Below are 27275 nucleotides of genomic sequence, written 5' to 3' on the forward strand. Positions count from 1 at the left end.
TATTCTGGCTTACGACTCGCTTCCGACCTCTACCAGATTTTTGCTCTCCTGTTCGGCTACTGACCCTTTTTTCGGTCCCCGACACCGCCATCGCTCTCCACGGAAGATCCACTTCCACGTTTGGAGCGCAATCCGAGTATCAGAGCGACTTTCTTCCCGCGTCCAGCAATCACCGGATCGTGGGCGCAACCCTTTCTCTTTCTTCCAATAAAACTTGTGAGAAACGCACCGCAAGTGGGTCCTGTCTCCGTCCTGGTCTTGACAGTGGGGAGGGGAGCTGGGATTTTATTGTCTTGGATGCTGAATGCTTTTACACAGCACTTAGTAAATTTGATTTGAAATAAATAATTTAAAAAAAAAAACACGAACCAAAGGCAAACATTCGTTTTGCATTGTGGTATAAAATGTAAAATTAAGAACACATACTGTATTTGCAGTTTATATTGTTATTCATTTGATTTCAGGAATTCAGATTTACAACCATAAGTTTAATATATATACAGGGTTGGGTAGGGTTACTTTAACTTGATTATTTTCAACTACTTTTGGATTACTCCAATACCAAATATGCTAATAAAAGACAAAAAAAACTAAATATGAATACAATTACTAAATTTTGTGCAGGCTTGGGGAGTAACGGAATACATGGAACGGCAAAAATGATGTTGGCAAGCTGTTTGGATTTATTTTCATTTTGTTTCTGTCGCATTTTATGTTAGTTTTGCCGGAGATCAAAGCCAGGAGAGAGAGCTTACCACGTGTTGTGAGTCATAATTTTATTCGTATTTAGTTTCTTTTGTCTTTTATTAGCATATTTGGTATTGGAGAAATCCAAAAGTAATTGAAAGAAATCAAGATAAAGTAACCCTACCCAACCCCGTATATATATATATATATATATATATATATATATATATATATATATATATATATGAATAATGTACTCACACAAGCCGACACAAAAATACGGGGAGGAAATAGCCATTTTAAATGTTGCTCCAATAATATTTAAAAGTACATTTAAAAATTGTACAAAAATAGCACAAAATGAAGAAACAAATCAGCAAATAAATGAAAATACAACATTAAACCTATGCATGTTTTCAAAATAAACCAAATGGAAAATTGTATCCGACTTATACCGCTATCTGTCCCCAAATACACTGTCGAGCTCATGCCTCCAATTAAACTCAGAGAAAAACAGCGCAATCATAATAAACAAAATGTATCCAACCGAGTGCCTTCATTTGGTTAGCGCGTTTATTTGAGTTCACTCCTCTTCAAGCACTTTGGGTGTTACAAGACTTTATTATGACAATTTAGAATACATAAAAATCAAGTGGACACAAACTGCCAAAGGAGGAGTTATTTGGGCGAGAGGATGCAGCTGTCACCAAGCTGATGCCAGACCTTTTCATGTCTGAAAAGGTGTGGAAGGACTCACTCATGATCAAGGGGATACGCAGAACAAGGCTGTAAAAGCAAGGTGTGTTTCTACAGTGCTTCATATTGACTCATATTTTTATTTCTTCAGGTTAGGAAAGATGAGGCAAACAGGCCAACCAGTGAAAGAGGAATTTAGGGATAACTGCACCTCACAGCTTTGAGGGTAAAGGTTTACATGTGAGGTTTGGTCTTCATTTATGTTTTTTTTTCATTCTCAAGATTTACGCATTCCCAAGTTATACCCTTGCTTAATTTAAAGACAGAGTTGTCCTTGCCTGTGAATGCTAATGGTTATTGGTCTTAATCGACAATGATCTGTATTTGGTTGGTGAGCTTGCTTGAGGATTATGGTTATGTTCAAATTTGTACATTACTAACTTAAACATAAAAGCTAAGTACTGATATTAAATATTTTTCTTAAAAATTCCTAGATAAGTTTTGTTACAACATGCATTTTATTGGTGCATAAATGTTCAAATAATGACCCCCTAATTAGATCAATTTTAATGATTATTATTTATTCATTGTTATAATTGTGAAAAACAAAGATAAAATATATATTTGGCAGATTATTAAAATTCTTTTAATTTTATTTTCATAACCTCCTAAAATGAATAAGATTTGTATATATATGTTTGTATATGTCCAAAACAATATTTGTATTTTCAGATTTTTTTTTTCAATTATCTGCCCCAAAAAAACCATACATTTTTATAAATTTAAAATAATTGTTTTTTTCTCCAGGAAATGTATAAACATATTTTGCTTTCAATAATCTACCAAATATTTTTATAATAATATAATATTTAATATATTAGATATTTTTTGGGAAGAAAATAGATATTTTTGGTTTAAAGATCGGCCAAATATATTATTGAAAAACATTTTATATATATTACAAAAATCATATATATTTTTAAATATATAGACTTATTTTAATTGTAAAATATATTTATTTCACATATGATTTTCCAACATATATTTAGTTGTTTATTTTTGCAGAAAAAAATTATACATATTTAGTTTAATAATCTGCCGAATGTCTTTAAATAATCAAAATTATAACAACAAAAGTAATGATAAAATTGGCACGTTTTATTTATTTTTGAAAAATGTGACATTTATTATTTGTTGGAATTTTATTCTAGTAAAAAATTAACCCACCCATATTGGTCAGAATCTCCTATAAATATGACTGTTTATCTGTCTATGAGGAATTCACTGGAAGTAAAATAGCTGTAAATGGACATTAAGTTTTGATTTCTAGATCTTTTTTCCTGTAGATTTTGATGACATTTCTCTTTATAGTGTGTCTGGAACTGTGTCAAGAAATAAACCATCTTGCATTTGAAATCTTCTCATGTGAAGAACCTGAGCCTTACTCTCTCTGCTAGCGACAGAGGAAGAGGGCTGTCTACGGAAACGACCGAGTCGTCGCCATTTCCCTCTCCGGCGGGAATAGGAAAGAAAACTTCTTCGCCATCAGTTTTGTGTTCAAGCTGTGTGACGTGATCTCCACTTTGGGGCCCGGGAGGACCGCCGGACAGGATGCGGCCCTTAGACCCGTGCTTTGCGGTCCTGTGTGACCCGACGTGCTGGTTTTCGGTATCGCTGTCCTCACTGGATGAGCCGACGCTCACACATACGCTTTTCTTGACATTTTTGTTTACCTGAGACAGCTCCGACTGACACCGCTGTAGTTTAGCGCTCGCTTCTTTGACAAATTTGTACTTGTTCGCAGGTTCTTGCAGCAGAGTTTCTTTGTCTGCTATTTTATTATCGCCGCTGTTTTTATGAGGGCGTGCTACGGGTTTTAAAGTCGGTACAAGCAACTCTAGCTGTTTGGAAACTTCCTTCTTTTCTGTGTTTCTCAAGAGCAATCTTTCTTTGAGAGGATATTCAATCAAACACAGCTCTGGACTGGGAAGTGTTTTTTGAGGTTTCAAGGTTTTCTGAGAGTCGGTTTTGACATTATCACCGGCGCATTGCGGTGGGCACTTGGGGATTGTTAGAGGAGGCGGAGTAGCCGCGAAGGACAAAGCATCCCAGTCGATGTCGCTAAGATGGAGGGCGTCAACGGTGGCCGAGATTGATGGTGAGCAGTCTGCATCAGGACCGTTTTTGATAAGTCTCTGATGCTGTTTGTAGAGCACAGGTGTATCCAAAAGAATCACTTCCTGGTCGGTGGCCTTTTCTGAGGAGCTTTGAAGGGTCATCTGCGCTAGGAGGTCCGAAACAGCATCTGCTTTATCGGTGCTCTTCTCCTTCTTACTTTTTGGTTTCTTTTCTAAAAAAAGGCAGACAGATTCAATGTGAGCAAAGGAGTACTGTATTTATTCGTGCATAACGCGCACCCATAATTTTTCATTCAAAATCGGTATCAGATTTTGTTTCACTTTTTCTTAACTCGCACTTCGGCTTAAGCCTATTTCCTGTGGGCACATGTTTATTTATTATATTATGTATTGTGGGCAGCACAGCGGCGCAGTGGTTAGCGCGTGTGCGGCACAGTTCTGAGGTCATGAGATGTTCTCCTGTGCTTACGTGGGTTTCCTCTGGGCACTCCGGTTTCCTCCCACATTCCAAAAACATGCATGTCAGGTTAAGGCCGGTCTAAATTGTCCCTAGGTGTGAATAAGCGAGGGAGTTGTCTGTCCCAGTTCAGGGTGTCCCCTGCCCACTGCCCGAAGATAGCTGGGATGGGCTCCAGCACCCCCGCGACCCTACTGAGGATGAGCAGTGCAGATAATGGATGGGTGGATGGATTATTGTATTGCAGCTGTTTTTTTTGTGCAAATATTTTAGTGTGTGAAGTGGGGGACAAATTACCAAGTGTGTTTTGTACATGGATGATTTTAATATTTTGTGTACTGACCGCGCATCTGTTGAAAGAGCCCTTGACTTGACTGACCTGTTTGGGAGGGCGTCTGGGTCAAGGCTAAATAGAGAAAAATCACAAGTGAAGTTTTATGGAATGTGGAAAGAGACAGAAAAGGCAGGACTCCCGCTGACGGTGTTAAAGACAGACCAGAAAATCCTAGGGATAAAATTCAATGCGGATGGAGGAGGCGAGACCAACTGGGATGACGTGACAAGGAAAGTTAAGCAAAAACTTGTTTTTTGGTCACTAAGAAAACTGACAATAGAGGGGAAGGTCCTAATCATCAAAGCGATCATCCTCCCAATGCTTTTGTCAATCAGTTTAATTTTTATGCCTAAAAGAAACGTGCTGTTACAACTGGACCGAGCCATCTTTCGCTTTGTCTGGGGCTCAAAGTGGGAAAGGATAAAAAGAGATACAATGAAAAAGAAAAAGGAAAAAGGGGGGAAAGGAGTGCCTGACCTCCAGCTTTTCCTGGGAAGCAAATATGTCTCTCTCCACTTCCAAAACGCTGTGGGCCCACCCAACAACCCGAAAAGTCAAGCAATGACCCGTTTTTGGATGGGCTCATATTTGCGGAAGCTAAAGCTTGTACCAGACAATCGTTTGATTCCAGTTTCGTTTAACTTGCCACCAACACATCTCCTTATTCGGGATTTTTTGAAGAAGTTTGATTTGGAAACACAAGAATGTCACACTTTACAAAACCACAGGGCCCTTATTGCTATTGTGCAAGAGCGAGCTACAGTAAGCCCTGTGCGGGGGCTTGCGTTTGGCGAATCCACAACGGTTTGGAGCAACGTCAATCATCCTGCCCTCCCAAACAGACTACGAGACTTGTCATGGATGGTGGCTCATGAAGTTCTCCCAGTCAGAGCTGTAATGCACCACCGAGGAATGTCAGCGACTTCGACGTGCCCTCGACCTGGCTGTGGCGCCCAGGAGTCGGTGAGGCACCTTTTTTGTGAGTGCAGCGCTGCCCAGGTCTTGTGGACAATGGCCGAACAACTAGGAAAGTTCCCGGACTTGCCAGCAGGAGAGGTCCCTGATGCACAGTACGTGCTTTACGGGGTGAGTCGGTCGAGGAGGCCTCGGGACGACTTTGCCAGGGACTGGCTCACTCTCGCCGCCATCAAGGACGCCATCTGGACCTCCAGAAACCTGCTGGTATGGAGGTGCAGGCAGATCCCCCCCGTGGCTGTGCTCCAAATGGCTGCAGATACCATACAATCTGCGAGCGGCGGGCCTAGGACGCAGCCATAAAGAAGACTCGTCTGTACCCACCCGGAGGGGGGAGCCGGAGCTACACTGTGGGAGTCCCGGCAGCAACGGCCTGGGTTGTGGAACCCAGAAGGGAGAGGACCCACGCAGAAGGGAAAGGACCCACACAGAGGACTGGAAGAATGCTGCTTGGGAGGGTGGGATGGCAGAGCTATGCCCTTGCACAATAGTATTGCCTTTTACACGCTGGTTAACTACTGTTAAAAGAAAATAACTCTGAAATTGTTTAATTGATGTTGAAAATGTCAGGAAAAAATGTTAAAACGTCATATCGTCACGTCATATTGTCAAATATAAAAAAATTGTGAATATGCTTGATGGCTGTGTTTTGCTGCTGTTGGTGTCGGTGGATTTGTTCAGACCGAGGACAATCGACTTTGGCCTGGACGGATCTATTGACACTAACAAAGATGTTATATAATGAAATTGTGAATATGTTTGATTTTCGAGAAGGTTTGTTCAAACCTCACTTTGTGTTTGCTGTTAAAAACGTAATATTGGAATATAATATTGTGAATGTGCTTAATTGCTGTTGAGATTGTCATGATTGTTTTCTGTTTTTAGTGTCAATAAATTTGTTCAAACCAAAAAAATTTGTTAATTCAGTGATTGAAGTTTTTTTTTTTGCTGTGCCTAAACAAAAAACAGACTAAGTTTTGTAAGTGACAGACGATAAAATTGAATACGTACGGCAACGATTAAAATAATTTATTGACTATGAATATAATACCGACATTGAATTTATAATGTGCTTTTTAAATGTCACTCCTCGTCAGATTCATCATTAGAGACACGAAAGAGTTGTTTCCCTCGTTGTGCTCGAATAAAAATAGTGTTATAATGAGAGAAAATTGAACACCTTTTCATTTGTTATCTGTGCCAATGGTAGTCCAGTAGTTTGGATTTGGTGCTCTTACGGCCGCGACTTGGGTTCGATTCCTGTTGCATCCAATGTTTTGTGATTGTAGTCATTAAAACCTCGCGTATAACGCGCACCCAAACTATATAAAGAAAATGTGAGTCTTGGGAGCAAGAGGTCGTAGGTTCGATTCCCGGCTTCTCTGTGTTATATGTCAAAGTGTCGTTGGGTAAGACACTGAATCCCTAATGTCCCCAATAAGCAGGTAGGCGCCTTGCATGGCTTACTCCCTAATGGTGTGTGAGTGTGTGTGTGTGTTTTCTTTGTGAGTAGGAAATTTAATTATTTTTAAACACTAATTTTCCAATTTTACTTATGTATTTTGTGAATTATTTGTATTGAAATAAAAAAGTAATACTATAGAACAACATATTTAATATTATTGAAAAAAAATGTTAAAATAATCCTAAAAAGAGAAAAACAATATTTTAAAAGGGATTTAAATGATAAATGACATTGCTCATTGAACTTTTGATGCAAGCGGGGGCCGGCAGAGCGCATGTAAAAAATAGCTGAGGGGAGGCTTCTTTGCGGGTTTTCGCATATCACGGGGCCTTCTGGTTCCCATTAACGGGATAAATGAGGGATTATAGTATAAGGAAACGAAGCAATGTTGCAGTGCAAGGTGAAGCGCAACCCCAATGAGATGCAAGAGGGCTGGAGACACCTCCGGGATCCAAATGAGGCTTTGATGTGCGCCGTTCGAGCTGTCAAACTAACATGTTCGGGTGTCGGAGCAGCCCTAACGGCCTCGCTTGCAAAAACAAGACAACTCTCTGCTTGTCGTTGCCTTTGATCAGGATTTCTCATCCGCTTGGCATGGGAAGAACGTTTGGTTAGGTGAGTCAAGTCAAGTCATGTTTGATCACAAAGTCTCAAAACACCATGACATCAACCCTTGATCTGAGACTAACATGAGGGCAAAGAAAAACTCAAAAACATGAGCATGAAGAAAATGAAAGAAACCTGGAAGGGGCCACACGTGAGGTAATCCTCCTTCCAGGAGGACTAGGCTGAAATAGATGTTGGAAGGGCATCAAGACAGTACATAGACATCATCAACATGAAAAATAGGTAAGACTGGAGGAAGAGGTGGTCAGGGTTCAAAATATGACACCACTAAAGTCATCTTACTCTTTGTCTCTTTTTCCATAAGGTACTCCTCCACGAGGTCTGGGAAGGCCACACGGAAGAGGGTCTCCTCCTCCACTGATCTTACTTCGTGATGATTCTCAATGGGGGTGTCCTCCGGAAAAACGTAATGCTCTGCATGGTTTGCACAATAAGGAGACAACTTATTTCAACATTTTTTAGGAATATTTGTTAAAACCTAATTTTTTTTTACCCCAAAACTCTTTTAGATAACCAATTCCAGTTCAACTGTGTTTAAGAATTCTAAGCACCAATAAGAATCCTAATACATAAACAAGTAAAATGTTCAATGAGTTAAGTCAGGTCAGGCCAAATTATAGAATCCAAAAAGAACTATAAAACCACATTTTATGCAGTTGTATCCAGAGTCATAAACAAAATTCATCTTAAAAAAAAAAAAAACAATCTCAATCTTTTTATTCTCAATTAATAGTTAGACGAAGTACTTAGTATGTTGTCTGTATTATGTGCAGTTTTTCTCTCCAAATAATTGTTTTTTCATGATTAAATAATTTTCATCAATGTATGCTTTAGTATGTGATTGTTAATTTGAGGCATTCTTTTCTGTTATTGTTTTCTTTTTCTATCAAACTATATGTTGTGCAATGAGTTTCTAAGTTATTCAACCTAACTACAGCTTCTCCAAATTTTTATTCCTCAATTGCTGATCCTTCAATATTTAAAAGTCATGCAAAGTGTCACGGTTGCCCATTGCCCTCATTTGGGCCCGCCCGTTTGGCGCCAGCTGCTGCTCGTTGCCTGATTGGCTTCCCTCCTATTTAAACTCAGTGCTCTCATTCACTCATGGTAAGTCCGTCAACGAACCTCTGCACTTGCAAGACTTGTATTTTGACTTTGTCCAGTATCCTGCTCGTGTATCCGGTATCGATCCCACCTGTCTCGTCCTGTTCGGTATCTTGCTCCTTTCTCTAGTATCAGGTATCGATCCCGTCTGTCTTGTCCTGTCCGGTATCTTGGTCCAGTCTCCAGTATCGATCCTGTCTGCATCGTCCTGTCCGGGATCTTGCTTCAGTATCCGGTATTGATTCTGTCTGTCCTGCCCTCTCCAGTATCTTGCTCGTGTATCCAGTATCGATCCCATCCAGTCCGGTATCTTGCTGTTGTATCCAGTATCCTGTGTCGATCCCGTCTGTCCCGTCTTGTCCGGTATCTGCTCGTGTATCCCGTATCTGGTATCGATCCCGTCTGTCCTGTCCGGTTTCTGCCCAGAGATCGCTGGCGTTTGCGTTCCCACGCATGACTGCCCCGTTCCCGTAAAAAAAAGCTTGTGTGAAAACGTTACGCATCTGGGTCCACCGTCTGTTCGGGTTTTCACACAAAGTACAACGTATTCTGTGCTTTTATTCTTATTTATTTATTGTTTATTTTATACAATATAGGATGTCATTGCTATGAGTCCAAGAACGTCTGAGCTTTTTCTTTGGGTATTTTTGTGCATTTATTTTCATTGTTATGTTATTGGTCTGATAAATTGATGTAATAGTCTGTGCTGCCCTTTGAGACTTCTTGTGATTAAGGGATATTCATAAACTTGACCTCGTTATGATAATAAGTTTTACTTTGTTACTACTTTCCATTTTTCCTCTAACTTAAAATAAAATATAGACATACATTTTTCACAGTGATACTTTTATTTAAGTCATTAATCTACATATGGGCAGCACGGCGGCTGAGTGGTTAGCGCCTCCGCGGCACAGATCTGAGGTCATGAGATCGAACCTTCTTGTGTGGAGTTTGTATGTTCTCCCCGTGCTTGCGTGGGTTTCCTCCGCGCACTCCGGTTTCCTCCCACATTCCAAAAACATGCATGTCAGGTTAATTGGCCGTTCCCGAGGTGTGAATGAGCGAGTGAGTTGTCTGTCTCTGTGTGCCCTGCGACTGGCAACCAGTTCAGGGTGTCCCCTGCCCACTGCCCGAAGATAGCTGGGATGGGCTCCAGCACCCCGGTGACCATACTGAGGATAAGCGGTGCAGATAATGGACGGATGGATGAATGTATTTTTTTCAAACAACTTTTGATCATTTGTGTAACTTATTCTTTATTTTTAACAAAGCTCAAAAATGAAATTGTTAATTTATCTTTAAGATAAAATGATTACACTTGTATTAAAAAAAAACATTTAGTTGATAACAATAACATTACAGACTCATCAGACCGCATGCGATCAAACATTAGAATGTTGCACACACTTCAAATTCAAAAATCACTTTAGAAAACATTTCTATAAAAAAAAAAAATCAAAAACAATCATATGACTGCAAAGGATAAAATATTTTGTTATCACCCGCGAGCAAAGCAAGGGTGGTGGCAACTTCCTTTGGGATCTAAGTACGTATATTGGTTTGTATATGTTAGTCTGTGTGTGTGTGTGTCCACCTAAAAAGAAGGGAAAGAAGTTAAGAAATGACCACATATCTTATGCGGACAGTCAGTTAAGTTACCCTAGATGTGAAAAATGCCCAAAAGGCTGACTCAGCGCTTTTGGTTTCTCTCACTCAACATTTTCACCCTACAAGACATAACACTCTCTAGGCCAGAACGACATTGAATATGAACACCATCTTTGACAGGCAGCCATGAAGGTTGCCCCGAATGTGAAAACTGCCCCAAAAAAAATCCAACTTGGCATTTTTGGTTTTTCTAGCTCAGCAGCTGTTCCAGAAAGACATTCTACTCTCTCAAGCAAAAGAGTTTGGCCACTCTAGAGGTGAATGACCCTCCCAAAAATGATTTCACCCATGATCGGCGCACAGCCATTCTAGTCTACATTTATCTTCATTTATTTGAACTGTAGAAGACTGACAAACTTGTCAGTGAGCTAGGATGTGACAGCACAAGGAGGAAGCCAGTTTAGCACCTAGTGACCGTTGTGAGTGATCTGCCACCTCACAGCCAGCTACTAACAACTCCCGAGACCCCCCAACATCACCTCTGCTCCACACAGCAGGCCTGTCAATCAAGCTGAAAGGATGTTTTTTGTGTGTGTATGGACGCTTCAACTTGCCTGGTGTGCTCCAAATGACTTCGAAGCAGGAGATTGAATTCTTCACACGTTGTTTTAATATTCTTTGTCCGGAAAGAAAAGAGATTCATTCAAAAAATAAATCAGGCCATGGTGTATGATATGGAATAATAATTCTTAATATACAGTAGACCCCCAGGATATGACATCATTCTGTTCTGAGGTGGAAATTTGCCATTGTCCTTATTGAGGGTAATGATGACTGTGCCTTCTTCGTATTTCTTCACAATCACAAGCTCCGTTCCCATGGTTTCATGTTTTTGCTTCTACCTTTATGACCTTGCAAGTCTTAGGATCCATAGTATCATTGAATAAGGACATCATAACGTGAGGGTCTACTGTACTCACAAAATAAATACACAATGTCTACCGGATAGGCTTGATTTGCGGTAATGTCATTCTGCCGCACTTCCGGTTCATCAGCTCAGCGTAGGTCATCAGAATTAAAACCTTTTCACTGGTGTAGTGCTTTGGCCACTCCATCTTCTCAAAAGCGAATTTCTACAAGAACAGGCCCCAAATATGATACCAATATTGGTCATTTGACAAACATACAAATATGGTTTACCTGCATTGATAGCATATTCGGCCTCCTCCTCTTGAAGTTTTTGACAGGTTTATCCTTGGGTAGCAGAAACTCGTTTATGATCTGAACAAAAAAAAAGAATAAATGAGGCCTTCACACACAAACACAAAACGTGTCATACCTCTGTAAACGGGAATTGCTGGCTTGCTTGTGCTTTCCTGAAACAACATAAAACAATGTGATCTCAAAACTTGAATAATACAAAACAAAAATTCCTTTTTTTTAGTGACCGAGTGTCTGTGACGCAGCTGATATACGAAACATACCTTCTGATGTTATCCTCCAGGGACTTTGCCTGGTGGGTCCGTTCGGAGCAGTGCCAGTGGCACGGACACTGGTAGTCGAAATCTTGAGGTTGGCAGAATCGCTGACTGTGGCATAGCTCGCAGCCGCTTCGTTCATGGGATTTGTTTGAGCCTTAAAAATATGAAAATGTGGACAAAGTAAAAATGGAAATACAGGAATAAAGGTTCTACTAATATTATAAAATAGTATTTTTTGGAAACATTCTGGGCCAGGTGTGTCAAACTCCGTTTGGCCCCGGGGCTGGATCCAGACTTTCTGTTCTTAGGCGGGATGGATCAGTAAAAGATTGTCAGCTCCAAATTTTTAGCTTAGTTTTTCAGTATTAAGCTTTAGACGTGCTCTAATGGATGGGCAGGGCACCTGTATGATGCGGCATGGGTAAACCAGTGAAAGCTGACGGGCCCTGCTGTTGAACAGAAGAGTGTGTTGTGTCACCCTGACCCAAGTGACATGGCCGCTCTCTTGTATCCCGTTTCATCTGGAGGGACGAAAGCATGACTAGGTGCTAAACTTTTTGGGGCATTTGGGTTGGCCATGGCCCAAAAAATTGTGTGTGTGTTTTTTGCCACCTTTTCCCTTTTTTTTTTTTTTAATTTTCTTTGTTTTTGTATGTGTTTGTCTTGCTGTCGGTCACCCCTCTCAAGGGATATGACCAGGGTAGATAGATTTACCATTCAGCATTCATTATTAACGTAGCCTACATATTATAATCACGAATGACAAGAGAGCTTTTCAAAACACAATACATTTACTCACAAACAATTGGTAATACGATTTTCATGTTTGGCATTGGATGTGTTAACTGGTTTACTTTAGCAGTCCAGTGAATGCAGTTTTACACTTGAACCAACTTATCAAGATATACAAACTCAACACTGCACTGCACTCCAAGAGCATTTGGTTTGCATTTATTTAAAAAAATCATTACTTTTGATAGAAATTACCAAAAGATTTGCTTCTTTTTTTTATATTCAGAAATTTTTGTGGGCCGTATTAAATCCTTCATGGGGACTTTTCTTTCATAATTTTCTATTGCAGAAAATATTCTATGAAAATAATTCAGACAATAACTGATTACAATAGTATTCAACTCAAAATTAACATAAAAACATTATGCGGAAAAAAATAAAAATGCAAATACAGGGATCAGTTAAATGTACGAAAAGGGTTTGGCAACAGACCGGAAAAAATTTAAATCTAGTTTTTTTGAAAATATACGGGACGGTTACAATTTTAATCATTTTAAAAAAATCTTAACAAGTAAAATATAATATTTTTTACTGAAGAAAATATTCTGTTCCCTTTCCTCACATGGTTAGTATGTGCCTTGCCATAATATTTTATTTCTATTACAAATTTTTGTTTTTTATTGTAGTCTATGTCAGGACCAGAACGGAGACAGGACCCCACTTGCGTTAGGTTTCTCAAGTTTTATTGGAAGAAAGGGAAAGGGTTGCGTCCACGATCCGGTGATTGCTGGATGCGGGAAGCAGGTCTCTCTGAACGCAAAAGTGGAACTTCCGTGGCAAGCTATGGCGGTGTCGGGAATGGAAAACGGGTTGGAGCAAAAACGTGGTCGGGGTCGGAAGGGAGTCGTAAGCCAGGAAAGGAGAGTAGACGTAGTCTGGGACAAAAATAGGTCGAAAGCCGAGACGGGAGAGTAGACGTGGTCAGGATCAAAAACGGGTTTTTGCCAGGGACAGACAGGAGCAAAAAATGGGACAGGTGGGAGTCAGGGTCGAAAAAGACTTGCCTAGTGTTAACTGAGGTTCGCAGACGGACTCACAAAAGGGGACAGACAGGAGTGGGTACAAGTACTGATCGGGAGCCAATCAGAGTCCGAGGCAGTTGGCGCCAAAGGAGCGGGCACAGGTGATTCACATCGGTAATCATGACAGTCTAACCATCATGTATGTGTGAGTGTTTGGTGTTTCAGAATGTTGGGTGGGGATAAAGGAGGGAATTTTATTGTCTTATTGTACACTAAATTTCTTTATACTGCACTTTGAGTGGCAAGTGCAAAGTGTTTTACAAGTTAATGTGTGTTTTCACTTAAAATCAACATTCAGAAAAAAAAAACTCTTTGCTTTACCTTACCAAAACTAAGCATAAGTATTGTAAGCCTGACAATCCAGAATTCTGCCAACTAAGAACAGTTTATCATGAGCACTTTTCAATTCCCAATTTCGCAAATTATCTATTTTGAAAATGTAACATGATTGTTTTTCGGATTCATTCTCCAGTCTTTGTTCTTATTAATAGGCATTTTTTAAACGCCTAGAAAATAATTATATTCGCCTTTTGCTGTATTTTCCCCGAAAACACGTACATCTGAGATTCACACTCCCTCTTATCTTGGCTACAAACTGACACGCGAGTTCGATGCTCACTCACCCGGATGTCGACATATGTGGCAGTGAGGAAGCTTCTTCGCGACTCCCTGAGACACGCACGGTGCTTCGTCCTTCCACCGCTCCAACCTGACAAAATCGGCACATGTGATGTTGTCGAACCCCCTTGTCCTCATAGCGTTGCTTGTTTTCAGTCCTACCTTTGCAGAAGTGTTTGACCTTTGATGCTCTGGATCAGCCTGAGAGCTTGTTCTTTGCCAACACCCAGGATTCCCTGGAAAACACGGGCACGCATTAATAGGATGGAAGTAAGGTGAGCTCGGTTTAGGTAAGCTTATACATACCTTAGGAATGTAATCGCAGCCAAGGAGGATGGCCAGACCGACGAGATTCTCTCTGGACAGCTGCAGCTCGGATTGGACGCGGGAAGTCTTATAGCAGTCTACTTGGGGGTCCTGAAAGAAATAAAGGAAATATGTTATATTTATCTTGGAAAAAAAACAACCAGAGTGCTTTGTATGCAAAGTATTATACACTAAATGTAAAGCAAAACTACTGATCTATTCTCCTCATTGTTCACAGCAAGTCACATTGGGTATTTGTATAGTATATTGTATTCTTTTTGCTTTATTATTGTGTTGTTCTCAGCGCAGGGATGCTGCTGGAAATGTGAATTTCCCTGCGGGGATGAATAAAGTACCTATCTATCTATCTATCTATCTAATCGACTGGGGATAATGGATGGGGGCCACTATTGTGCAGTCCATTTTAAGCAGACCAGAACGGCACGCCTCGCAACAAAAGTGCCTCCTGCTAATTCCTGCTTGCCGCAATATCAAATTGGGGATAATGGATCGCGGCAAAACTACTGATCCATACTCCTCCTTGCTCACAGCAATAGTCGACTGGGGATAATTTATGGCGCCCAGTATCGTGCATTCCATTATAAGCAGACCAGAACGTCACGCCTCGCAACAAAAGAGCCTCCTGCCAATTCCTGCTTGCCACAATATCAAATTGGGATAATGGATTGCAGCAAAACGACTGATCCACGCTCCTCCTTGCTCACAGCAATAGTTGACTGGGGATAATTGACGGCGGCCACTACCGTGCATTCCATTTCAAGCACAGCAAGTGGGTGTAATGGGTTGCGGAATATTTTTCGACCTGCGATACTCTGAAGCTGCAAAGTACGCGAAAATTGTGTAATGTTTTGGTCTAGAGTATTGTTGTTTGGACTAAAAATGGTCCATTTCATACAAAACCCTCTGATCAAGTGGTTTAAAACGGGTTTTCAATGTGTTGACCACGAGCACCCGGTAGCCCCCTGAGAACACCTTAGTAGCCTGTGGACAGGTTATGAAAATAGTCCACCAGTTATGGGTCATTGCGTTTTTCTAGAAATTAGATTTCTATCTGGCCTGATGTTTTTGTGGTTGACTGAACCTACTTTAACTATTTATGATAGTTACAACCTGCTAATGACAACATGGTAATAACAGCTTAAAATTGAATTTTAAACTGGTAGCCCCTCCCCCCAATCAGTAACAAATAGTAACTCTCAGCTTCAAAGAGTAAGGTGACCCCCCTGGTTTAGTACAACCCAAACAATTGGGTAGTTTCGTGTAAAACTCCCCAAAACAATGGGTCGATTTGATCCGACGGGTATACCCCTTTTCAGAGTAATTATGCAAATAGGATACATACTTTGGAGTTCATATTGAAGTTCCTGTAGACGATCCGTGCCCCGTATAAGAAAACGTCGCCGTCGTTGGTGATGCAACCGTCCACCAGACCGTGCGAGTCCAAGTACGCACACATGGCCTCAGCTTCCCCTGCTGCAACCACCCACGGCACTCCCAGGTAGTCCAGCATCTCGGCACACTGCAAAGACATATTGTCTTTAAGTCATGATATTCAAAAATTCATGTATCCTTCGTGAATTATGGTTTTTTCAGCCGACTACGACCATACCCAATGCTTTAATGACAATCTGTTTTGACTATACACTTGGAAAAAAACCTCTATTGGAAGATCAATTTGATTATTTTCTTTTTATTTGACTACATTTTAAATGTACAGTGGCTTGTAAAAGTATTTGGCCCCCTTGCACTTTGTGACCCTTTGCCACATTTCAGACTTCAAACATCAAGATATAAAACTGTAATTTCTTGTGAAGCATCAACAACAAGTGTGACACAATCATGAAGTGGAACACACTTTATTGGATATTTTAAACTTTTTTAACAAATGAAAAAACGAAAAAGTGGGTGTGCAAAATTATTCAGCCCCTTTACTTTCAGTGCAGCAGAGGTTCAGTGAGGATCTCGGATGATTCAATGTTGATCTAAATGACTAACGATGATAAATGGAATCCACTTGTGTAGAATCAAGTCTCTGTATAAATGCACCTGCACTGTGATAGTCTCAGAGGTATGTTAAAAGCGCAGAGAGCACCACCCTCAACACACCATCCCTACAAACATGGTGGTGGCAGCATCATGGTTTGGGCCAGCTTTTCTTCAGCAAGGACAGGGAAGATGGTTAAAATTGATGGGAAGATGGATGGAGCCAAAAACAGGACCATCCTGGAAGAAAACCTGATGTAGTCTGCAAAAGACCCGAGTCTGGGACGGAGATTAGTCTTCCAACAAGACAATGATCCAAAACATAAAGCAAAAGCTATGATGGAATGGTTCACCAATAAACATATCAAGGTGTTGGAATGGCCAAGTCAAAGTCCAGACCTGAATCCAATTGAGAATCTGTGGAAAGAACTGAAAAAAACTGCTGTTCACCAACGCTTTTCATCCAACCTCACTGAGCTCGAGCGGTTTTGCAAGGTGGAATGGGCAAAAATTTCAGTTTATCGATGTGCAATTCTGATAGAGGGATACCTCAAGCGACTTGCAGCTGTAATCACAGCAAAAGGTGGCGCTACAAAGTATTAACTCAGTGGGGCGGAATAATTTTGCACACCAGCTCTTTCGTTTTTTTTATTTGTTAAAAAAGTTTAAAATATCCAATAAAGTGTGTTCCACTTCATGATTGTGTCCCACTTATTGTTGATTCTTCACAAGAAATTAAAGTTTTATATCTTGATGTTTGAAGTCTGAAATGTGGTAAAAGGTCACAAAGTTCAAGGGGACCAAATAGTTTTGCAAGCCGCTGTAAATATATATTTTTTTAACTTTTGTATAAAGATAATTTAAAAAAAAATACATTTTAACTTGTCTTTGTATTTAAATAAAAAATATTTAAATTAAGTATTAGAATTTAACAAAAATTAACTAAAATTATTAAAAATATATATGATTACCTTCCTTTTTTTATTTAAAGCAAAACTAAATTGAATTATATGTTTACTGGTAATTATGAGAATAAAAATTCCTGTAATGAGAGAAATATTTGATAGATTTTGTAACTCAGATTGACTTTTTTCAAGGTGTAAAAAAAAGAGACCTTAAAAAACAAATACACATACTATTTATAGAAATAATAACAACTAAAAAATTAATTAGAATAAATATAAAATACAAAATTTAAAGTAGAAAAGCAGTGGATGTGTTTGTGTTGGGCAGGGTTTGGCAACACAAAATGTTAAAAGAGCCATTTTGGACCTTCCCCAAAAAAATAACATATGTTTGGAGCTACAAACAATTAAAAGCTTTATATAAGCCTTATAAGGAAGGCAACACATAATGTATATATCTATAGTCATTAGAAAATGTTAAGAAGGTTTGTGTAATTTTCCATTATCAAACATTTTTTTCGGGAGCCGTTTGTTGATGACCCCTAGGGTAGGGAAAATTGCTCTTTTTAAAATATTTTATCAATCTATCTATCTACATATGGTTGGTTGTATCCTATAACCAATAGGGTCATAAAGGCACCATTTCCTATGGTGGTTCTTGGGCAAGTACATCCTGGTGGCACCCATACCTCTTCACGCCAACAAACCGAAGCCATATACCCCTAGTGGAAGGTGGCTCGAGTTAAGAACACACTCACATTCACCAAACATTCATACCACTTCATTCTACCCAACCTGACACTTAACCTGTCAGGTTAAGTAGCTCAGGAGGTAGAGCGCTCATCTTGGGATCAAGGGATCCCAGTTCGAATCCCGGCTCCTCCGTGTTACATGTCGAAGGGTCCCTGGGTAAGACACTGAACCCCTAATACCCCCAATAAGCAGGTTAGCGCCTTACATGGCTGCAAGGCCGCTATTGGGAAATGTGGAGCACATTGTAAAGCGCTTCATTGACTTGAAAAGCGCTATATAAATGCAGATCACTTTATTCATCCATTATCTGCACTGCTTATCCTCAGTAGGGTCGCGGGGGTGCTGGAGCCCATCCCAGCCATCTTCGGGCAGTTGCCAGGGGACACCCTGAACTGGTTGCCAGCCAGTTGCAGGGCACACAGGGACAGACAATTCACTCGCTCATTCACACCCAGGAACAATTTGGACCGGCCAATTAACCTGACATGCATGTTTTTGGAATGTGGGAGGAAACCACATGCAAACTCCACACAGGAAGGTTCGATCTCATGACCTCAGAACTGTGTCGCACACGCGCGAACCACTGCGCCGCTGTGCTGCAGAGGTTAAATCATGTTTTTTGTTTAACTTATGAAGCAAGTAAAAATAATAGCAGTGAGTTATAACCTGAAACGTAATGGTTAACATGAGGGGCTAGAAAAAGGAAACACTTGGAACAAAATACCAGATGTCAGGACTTGGCAACCGTCGCTGAGGAAGGTAAGTTGCCCTCAAGTGCTAAAAGCACCACCAGGACAAGATACATTCACAAAATAGCCACCCAGGCTTCCGTAGTAGTAAGACGACAACCAAACATGTCAGTTTCTTCAATGGGCGTATCAAGTTATGTAAAAACAGTTAATCACAGGTTTCTAAACCTACAAGTATTCAAAAAAAGTTTTTAAAATAAATGTATTCTTCTTATTACCTGATTCAAATGTGACGTCTTTAACGAATATGCACCACCAGGGGTCGCAATTATAACTCACACAAAGCAAACTAACCTCTCTCAGTACGGCATTAAAGCGCCCCCTGCTGGTGTTTTTTGAAGATTTTTTGGACACTCCAAATCGATTTGCAGTCCTCTGGCTCATCGTTTCTGCTTTCAGTTTAGGGGCCTCTCCTTCCATGACAAACACCAGCTTCACTCCCATAAGAGTGAGGGACGACACCCGGAAAAATAGATTCCTATGTACCATCACAGTTTATTTATTTAGCAATGGAACAAAAAAGAAATAGATGTACAATACATTTTACCTCAAATGGGGCTTGGTGACTCTCCCCATCATCGCCTGAACGTGCTGAGCTTCGCAAACCCACAAACTCAGATCAACCGCCAGCGTCTTTCCACTCAAGCTGTACAGCGGTACCGATTCCCGAACCGGCTCGACGATGGACCACAAGTCATGTACACCCATTTTTACGATAAAAGTATGATTTTGAGTGGAAATGACTGCGGGGCGATGCGTAAAACGTCAACAATGGAGTCGGTGTTTTTCAAACATGAGCGCCTCTTGGGCTGCGATCCAATACATTTACGAATGACGTGATAATACGTGGCATCTCAACTGTAACGGGAAAATAATATTTTACCACCTAAAATATCACAAAATAAGTCTTATTTTCGTTATAAATATATATGAATAGTTAAATCTGACAATAACCAGATAGCTGTAGTTGATAGAGGTCACTACAACTAAATGGGACGTTGCCATAGGCGCATTAATATGACGTCGGGTTCAAGCGCCACTGGATGCTTGTTACCATGGATACGCCACCGTTGTTTATAGGCCACTGCTACTATTACCCAATATTCGTTGTTGGAATTTAATACATTCTAAAAAAAAAAAAAAACATAAAACAAGAAAAAACTTTGTAAATCCCTTAGCTCAAAACTTCCACCTGATTGTCGTCTGAAATGTCTGCTTCGCTCACGAACGGTTTGTGAAAAATACTGATTACACTGTATGTTGTTGTATTGTTAGCGTAGCCTACACAAGGGATTATTTATATGCATCTGCAATTGCTCATAATGTTTATCTTAGTGTTTCTTAAATAGTTTGGGCGATAAAATTAGGTCAAAAGCATACTAATATGTTCTGAGTATTAATAGATTGAAATCACTAAAGCTTTTTATCTTTACTCACAGTTATTATTATTATTTTATTTTTTTTAACTTTTTATTTCTCACACCCATTTTTGACAGAGGTTTGATTCCCCCATCTTACATCAACACAAAATATATACACTTGACACACTCATAAATAACAGAAGGAACAACAAAGAACAAAAAATGCTATTAATAGAAAATAAGAATAAATGCTCATACAATAAATCCATACAAAAAGAAATATATATATATATATATATATATATATATATATATATATATATATATATATATATATATAAATTAATACATCAAAATATACACCCAAAGAAAAAAAAAAGAAAAAAAAAAACACACATAATAATTTTTAATCATTTTACTTAAGAAATATTTCATGGATGGACAAAATATAGTGATTTATTCTTTTTTGGGGGTGTTGTGTTATGTTATTGTTATTTGTTTTTCAGGCCTGGAACCAAAACTGCTTATCAAAATAGTGGGCTTGATTAAAGAGCTACATTTTCATCTTGCAAAAGGCATCACCGAGGTAAGCAACATGTTGTTTTAAACAGAATTTTCTGAGGAAATAAAATTGGTCGGGTGAATTGCTTTACTGTTTGGTAAGGGGTCTGTGTTTCGTTTAAGAGCTGTAACTTGGGCTAGGGTCCAGAATATGTAGATGAAGAATCTTTTGGAGGGATGTTCTGAAATTGTATTTTTTTCTCTTGAAACAGGGACTAAAACAGAAGTTTCCTCGTGAGTTTATGGAACCAGAAATTGTTCCGTTACTAGAATTTGACTGGCATTCATTTCTAGACAACCAGAAGAAGGTAAGACAAAATCAAAGACGTGGATATATTAATTTTTTAACAAGCTTCCGCCCAGCTGTGACCAGGAGACATATTCACACACATCTTAAATGATCTACAACTCAAACTGCTCATATCATGTAAGGCCTTTCTTTAACTGAAGGAAATGCGTGGCGAAGTGTGGCAGTTCTCCAGCGGCGTCATGTGCTTTGTGGACGGCCAGTTTGTAGGGGATGAAATCGCTCTCGCCGTCTGGGCTAAAGATCAGTGGGCCTTCACGTGCGACGAGCCGCAGGCTTTGTCCGTGGAGGAATATTACTTGAAACATCTCCGTGCAACTAAGGCAGGTCTATCGTCAAACTGCTGACTTACACCAGTGAAGCCTCTCAAGGTGTTAACGTTGCTTTTTTATATTCAGCACAGGTTTGTCTACATGGACATCGAGATCGGAGGAGAGCCGGTGGGGAGGTTGTTGCTTGAGGTAAATTATTGGCATTTGTAAATACTATAGAGGTACAGTATAAAAACTTTTTAAAAACGCTTTAAGATATACCAAAGGTAACTTTTGCATAAAATTACACTTAAACAAAAAACATCAAACTTAAAACAGCATGAAATTAAGAAAAAATATATTCCCTAAATATTTTATTTCAAGTATAACTCCGTAGCCGATACCTATATAGACCAAAATCCTAGATAAAGTTTTCATAAAGCTGACATGGCACCAATACTGTTTTTTTACCCCCAACTGTACCGGTACTTAAAATCAGGAATGTCTGATACCACTTTTTGTAACTGTTACTGCCTACTATAAATACAGATACCACTATTACATAATATATTTTCCTATCTACTTCAAAAGGACACATATATATATATATATATATATATATATATATATATATATATATATATATATATATATATATATATATATATATATATATATATTCAAATTTACATATCAAAATTATAATTTTTGTCATGATTACTGATGTGACTCAGCTGTGCCCGCTCCTTTGGCGACAACTGCCGCGGGTTCTGATTGGCTCCCGATCAGTATTTGTACCCTGTCCTGTCTGTCCCCTTTTGTCAGTCCGTCTGCGAACCTCAGTGAATACTAGACAAACCTTTTTCGACCCTGACTCCCACCTGTCCCGTTTTTGCTCCTGTCTGTCTCCGGCTTCGACCCGTTTTGATCCTGACCACGTCTTCACTCCTATTCTGACTTACGACTCGTTTCTGACCCTGACCATGGCTTTGTTCTCCTGTCCCGGCTATCGACCTGTATTTCCGTCCTTGACACCGCCATTGCTCGCTACGGAAGATTGACTTCTGTGTTCGGATCACAGTCCGAGTACGAGAGCGACTTGCTTCCCGCACCTAGCGAACTCTGGATTGTGGGCGCAGCCCTTCCTCTTCCCTTTAATAAAACTTGTAAGAAACTTAACACAATTGGGTCCTGTTTCCATCCTGGTCCTGACAATTTTCTTGAAATTGTGTTAAATGCAAAATTAAATTCATAATTCCTCAGCTGTTACTTGTATCGCCACAATCGTGAGTCAATACCAATCTTGAGTAGTCATCAATACCATTCATAGAAATAATTCTCTTCCCTCTGCAAAAAATGTTTGATATTTTGAACACATTTTGCATATAATATTGCACTTATTTAGGGTAAAAAAGTTTTAATTTTATTTCAGGTTCCACATTGCTACATTATTGGGTGGCAACCCGAGTGCTGATAGCATAAAAAGCTGGTATCAGCTCTGATACTAATACCTGGTACTGGTACTTGACCCTCCTTTGGTAAAAGTTATCCAAACTTGAATAATAACTAGCAAACATGATGATGATAATATTTTACAACATTAGATTTACTACATCCCTGGTTAAGAAATACAATTAAAAGAAGACTGTATATATGTTCTGAGAAGCAACTGTCTTTAATCAGTTCACTCTTAAGCAGCTCTTCTCGGACGTTTGCCCCAAGACATCATGGAACTTTGAAGCTCTGTGCACAGGAGAGCGGGGCCTTTCCACCGCAGGCTATCCTCTCTGCTACAAGGGCTCCCTGTTTCACCGGGTGGTGCCAAATGGCTGGGTGCAAGGCGGAGGTATGCCCCGGCACATGCAATAAGGAAAGTTATTATTCTTAACGATACTCCCGATCGTTGATTGTTTATGCCCATGCAACATAGCATTTTGTGTGGTTTCTTCGTATATACTAAGAAAAGTTTCATTTCCATGATTATCATGTGTTTGCTTCTCCCTTTAGCATCACTGCAAGCCTTGGGACCGAAAGCGAATAAGAACTGTAGAAAAGAGTATTGAATCTCCAAGTCTTTACAAAGCACACACAATTCTAAACTGAAGAAGGATATTGTCAGGACCAGAACGGAAACAGGACCCAATTGCGTAACGTTTACCACAAGTTTTATTGAAAGAAAGTGGAAGGGCTGCGCCCACGATCCGGTGTTCGCTGGAAGCGGGAAGCAAGTCTCTCTCGCACTCGGACTGTGATCTGAACACGGAAGTGGATCTTTTGTAGACAGTGATGGCGGTGTCAGGAACGGAGAACAGGTTGATAGCCGGGACTGCGAGAGCAAAGCGCTGTGGGGTCGGAAACGAATCGTAAGCCAGGACGAGAGAATAAATGTAGTCGGGATCAAATATGGATTGTAAGCCGGGACGGGAAAGCAGACGTGGTCGGGATCAAAACAGGTCGTAGCCTAAGACAAACGGGAGCAAAAACGGGACAGGCGAGAGTCAGGGTCGAAAAAGGCTTGTCTTGTACAAACAGAGGTTGGCAGACGGACTGACAACAGGGGATAGACAGGACTGGGTTTAATTATGGACAGGGAGCCAATCAGAGCCCGCAGCGGTTGGCATCAAATGAGCGAGCACTGGTGATTCACACCGGTAATCATGACAGAAATAGGCATTCCGGGAGGTTGCTCATCTAACAGCTAAATTGTATATCCATTAAGCCGTGAGGCAAACCAATGGCAGACTAGCAATTTATACAATATCGACCAATAGCCGAAAAATATGTAAAAAAAAAAACAAAAACAACCACACGACAAATTACAAAATACATGACGAAATGCTTAAATATAAGAATTAGATATATATCATTTAGTAAGTCGTCAAAAGCACGAACACCGCAATTTTTTTTGTAGTTTTTCGGCATACAAAATAATTTGTTGTCATATGGTGGGGAAATGCCGTGAAGGGGGGCCGAAAAAATCTTTTTCCACACTGCAAAGTGAAAACATCATAAGGCGGGGACACCGTATCCTTGGAGTCCTCTGTATTGGTATCTGTAATGCACGTACAGCAAATTGCTATATTGTGTCTTATGCAGATATCACTCCAGAAAGAAAAGGAAACGGAGGCGAGTCCATCTATGGCGCAACATTTGACGGTACAGCAAATAGCGGTTGAAATGACGTCGAACAATATTGCCTAATTGGAACTTTTTTCCCTTCTGCTTTCAGACGAGAGCTTTGCACTTTCCCACGACAAGCGGGGTACTCTAGGAATGGCCAACAAAGGCCCCCACAGCAACGGCTCACAGTTCTACATCACCCTGCAACAAACAAGGTGGATGGACCTAACCTACGTCGCATTTGGGTTAGTTGCCACGACGACACAAAACTCGCTGTTCATAATCCGACTGGACTGAAAGTGGTTCGTGTTTTTTAGGCAGGTAGTGGAAGGCGTCGACGTTCTCAAGAGGATCGAAGAGTCCCCGACGACCAATCAGAGACCCAACCAGGAATGCACAGTTATAAGCTGTGGTGTGTTTAAACTATAACACAGCATCTACTTCTTTACATTGTAACTGTTTTGTTCTGGATATTGGTCAGCAGGGTTGGGTAGGGTTACTTTAACCGGATTACTTTCAATTACTTTTGGATTACTCCAATACCAAATATGCTAATAAAAGACAAAAGAAGGGGGCAGCACGGCGGCGCAGTGGTTAGCGCTTGTGCGGCACAGTTCATGTCATGGGAACCTGTCGTGGGTTCAAATCCAGCTCCAGACTTTCTGTGCGGAGTTTGTATGTTCTCCCCGTGCTTGCGTGGGTTTCCTCCGGGCACTCCGGTTTCCTCCCACATTCCAAAGACATGCATTTCAGGTGAATTGGCCGGTCCAAATTGTCCCTAGGTGTGAATGAGCGAATGAGTTGTCTGTCCCTGTGTGCCCTGCGATTGGCTGGAAACCAGTTCAGGGTGTCCCCTGCCCACTGCCCGATGATTGCTGGGATGGGCTCCAGCCCCCCGCGACCCTACTGAGGATAAGCGGTACGGCTGATGAGATGAGATGAGAAGACAAAAGAAACTAAATATGAATAAAATGACTAAATTTTGTGCAGGCTTGGGGAGTAACGGAATACATGGAATGGCAAAAATGATGTTGGCAAGCTGTTTGGATTTATTTTCATTTTGTTTTGGTCGCATTTTATGTTAGTTTTGCCGGAGATCAAAGAGATCAAAGCCAGGAGAGAAAGCTTACCACGTACTGTGAGTCATAATTTTATTCATATTTAGTTTCTTTTGTCTTTTATTAGCATATTTGGTATTGGAGTAATCCAAAAGTAATTGAAAGTAATCCAGTTAAGGTAACCCTACCCAACCCTGTTGGTCAGACAGTTACGGTGGCATCAGATTGACAGTAGCAATTTCCAATATTAGAATGGAAATATTTAACAAACACGACATAATTCAAACAGTTTATTATTAAAAATGAAAAAATTTAAAAACATAGTTTGATTGCAATTGCATGCCCGCCTCATTTTAAGCTTTATGGGGGGAAAAAACACTTCCTTGTCAAGATGACTGATTGATTTCACCTATGCCCACTCATTTGTCTCCAGCCGCTGCTGGCCTCCTGATTGGTTCCCTGTCCTTTTTAAGCTTAGTCCTTTCACTCGCCTGTTGTCATTCCGTCAGCGAACCTCTGTTTCTACAAGGAAAGCACTTTGACTCTGACACCTGTTGGTCCCGCTTTTTCACCCGTTTCCCACCCGTCCACCCCCGATTTCCCCGTTTGTCTCCAGCTACGACCTGTTTTTTGACCCTGACTACGTTTTACTCTCCCGTCCCAGCTTACGACTCGTTTTTGATCCCGACCACGTTTTGCTCTCCTGTCAACCTATTTTTTCCGTTTTCGACACCACGATCTCTCGCTCCAGAAGATCCCCTTCCGCATTCGGAACACGTTCCGATTCTGTAAGCGACTTGCTTCCAGCATCCAGCGAGCACCGGATCACGGGCGCTCCCTTTCCTCTTAATCTTAGTAAACTTGTGCTTAACGTTACGCATCTGGGTCTTAATTCCGTTCTGGTTGTGACATTTCTGAAAAAAAACATAGCATACTTATTTTTTTTTAGTTAAGTGCACATGTTGACAGACTAATATAAAAAAACACAGCATACTTATTTTTTTTTCAGTTAAGTGCACATGTTGACAGACTAATATAAAATAAAATTACTGCTACATAAATATTACAACAGAAATACTAAAAAATACAGAAATTCTACAAAAATGTGACTGCAGAAATTCTACAAAAATATTAAATAAAAAAAAAAGAATTACAATAATATTACAAAACTCAATATTGAACGCTGTGCTAGGAATCAAACGGACTGAAACATTTTAAGGCAGAGGAGTATTTCAGCCGCTGGGTTGATCACATTTTGGTTTTGTTTTCAAATATCTAACATATTTCATCATATTCAAGCCTATCCTGTCCTTTCATAAATGATATTCTTTTTGAGGGTGCTTGGATTGAATTTGGGGGTGCTTGAGCACCCCAAAAACGGGCTGGTCACGCCCATGGTTCAAAGCAGTTATTTTATGTTCGTCCTTGGTTATTGTGATCCCAATTTCGGTTCCTACAGGAATATTACTGATAGATTTGACTAAGTGTTACTTGATAGGCAAGATTTCACATTTACAGTACTAAGATTCAAGCATCATCCTTAATACAGGGTGTTGTGTCGTCTGCTAGTTAAATAATTGAAAGCTTCTTACTTAATATATTTGCCGTTATTTTCCTATAATTTATGAGATCATTTTATAACCCTATAGAAAAATAAGGGCATCCTTGATGAATATCCCCTCCAACCTTGAAACTGACATATATCTATCCTTCTATCTATCTCTCTATCTCTCTACCCTGGCCACATCCCTCGAGAGGGATGACCGACAGCAAGACAAAAACATACAAAAACAAAGAAAATAATTAAAGGGAAAAGGTAGCAAAAAAAAACAAACACAAACATTTTTGGACCATGGCCAACCCAAACACCCAAACAAGTTAAGCACCTCGGCACCC

At 40.1% G+C, this 27275-nt stretch overlaps 2 protein-coding genes across 3 annotated transcripts; one reads left to right on the forward strand and one right to left on the reverse strand.

The window, feature by feature from the left end:
- Positions 1 to 1251: 1251 nt before the first annotated feature.
- gen1 (GEN1 structure-specific endonuclease) lies at positions 1252 to 19497 on the reverse strand. The gene is made up of 13 exons (XM_088325485.1): positions 19269 to 19497; positions 19016 to 19199; positions 15674 to 15850; positions 14311 to 14421; positions 14167 to 14240; positions 14010 to 14095; positions 11576 to 11726; positions 11431 to 11467; positions 11292 to 11372; positions 11094 to 11224; positions 10706 to 10767; positions 7662 to 7793; positions 1252 to 3733 (listed from the first exon to the last, which is right to left on the reverse strand). Exons 1-13 carry the CDS (start codon positions 19427 to 19429, stop codon positions 2805 to 2807), a joined length of 2316 nt encoding a protein of 771 aa, XP_088181611.1. The 5' UTR covers positions 19430 to 19497; the 3' UTR covers positions 1252 to 2804.
- A 302-nt stretch (positions 19498 to 19799) lies between these two features.
- On the forward strand, positions 19800 to 25743 carry ppil6 (peptidylprolyl isomerase (cyclophilin)-like 6). Of its 2 annotated transcripts, none has more exons than XM_088324871.1 (9): positions 19800 to 19951; positions 20589 to 20668; positions 20856 to 20951; positions 21094 to 21273; positions 21349 to 21411; positions 22900 to 23047; positions 24298 to 24357; positions 24431 to 24566; positions 24643 to 25743. In XM_088324871.1, exons 1-9 carry the CDS (start codon positions 19930 to 19932, stop codon positions 24644 to 24646), a joined length of 789 nt encoding a protein of 262 aa, XP_088180997.1. In that variant the 5' UTR covers positions 19800 to 19929; the 3' UTR covers positions 24647 to 25743. The 2 variants fall into 2 exon arrangements, with proteins under 2 accessions (XP_088180997.1, XP_088180996.1); XM_088324870.1 differs by having other exon boundaries at positions 24639 to 25543.
- Positions 25744 to 27275: the final 1532 nt, after the last annotated feature.

This window comes from Urocampus carinirostris, chromosome 20 (genome assembly GCF_059441175.1).
Source record: "Urocampus carinirostris isolate Australia breed hairy pipefish chromosome 20, RoL_Ucar_1.0, whole genome shotgun sequence".
NCBI classification, from domain to species: domain Eukaryota; kingdom Metazoa; phylum Chordata; class Actinopteri; order Syngnathiformes; family Syngnathidae; genus Urocampus; species Urocampus carinirostris.

What these genes read in the sequence shown, in the direction of transcription:
- gen1 (XM_088325485.1), bottom strand. Translation starts at nt 19,429, where the DNA reads ATGGGTGTACATGACTTGTGGTCCATCGTCGAGCCGGTTCGGGAATCG. An exon ending in AGTCATTTGGAGCACACCAG is followed by an intron (nt 7,794 to 10,705) that starts GCAAGTTGAAGC and finishes CAAACCATGCAG; the next exon opens with AGCATTACGTTTTTCCGGAG. An exon ending in TATGGAAAAAGAGACAAAGA is followed by an intron (nt 3,734 to 7,661) that starts GTAAGATGACTT and finishes GCCTTTTTTTAG; the next exon opens with AAAAGAAACCAAAAAGTAAG.
- ppil6 (XM_088324870.1), top strand. Translation starts at nt 19,930, where the DNA reads ATGTCTGCTTCGCTCACGAACG. An exon ending in GTCTGCTTCGCTCACGAACG is followed by an intron (nt 19,952 to 20,588) that starts GTTTGTGAAAAA and finishes TTTGTTTTTCAG; the next exon opens with GCCTGGAACCAAAACTGCTT. An exon ending in CTATGGCGCAACATTTGACG is followed by an intron (nt 24,358 to 24,430) that starts GTACAGCAAATA and finishes TTCTGCTTTCAG; the next exon opens with ACGAGAGCTTTGCACTTTCC.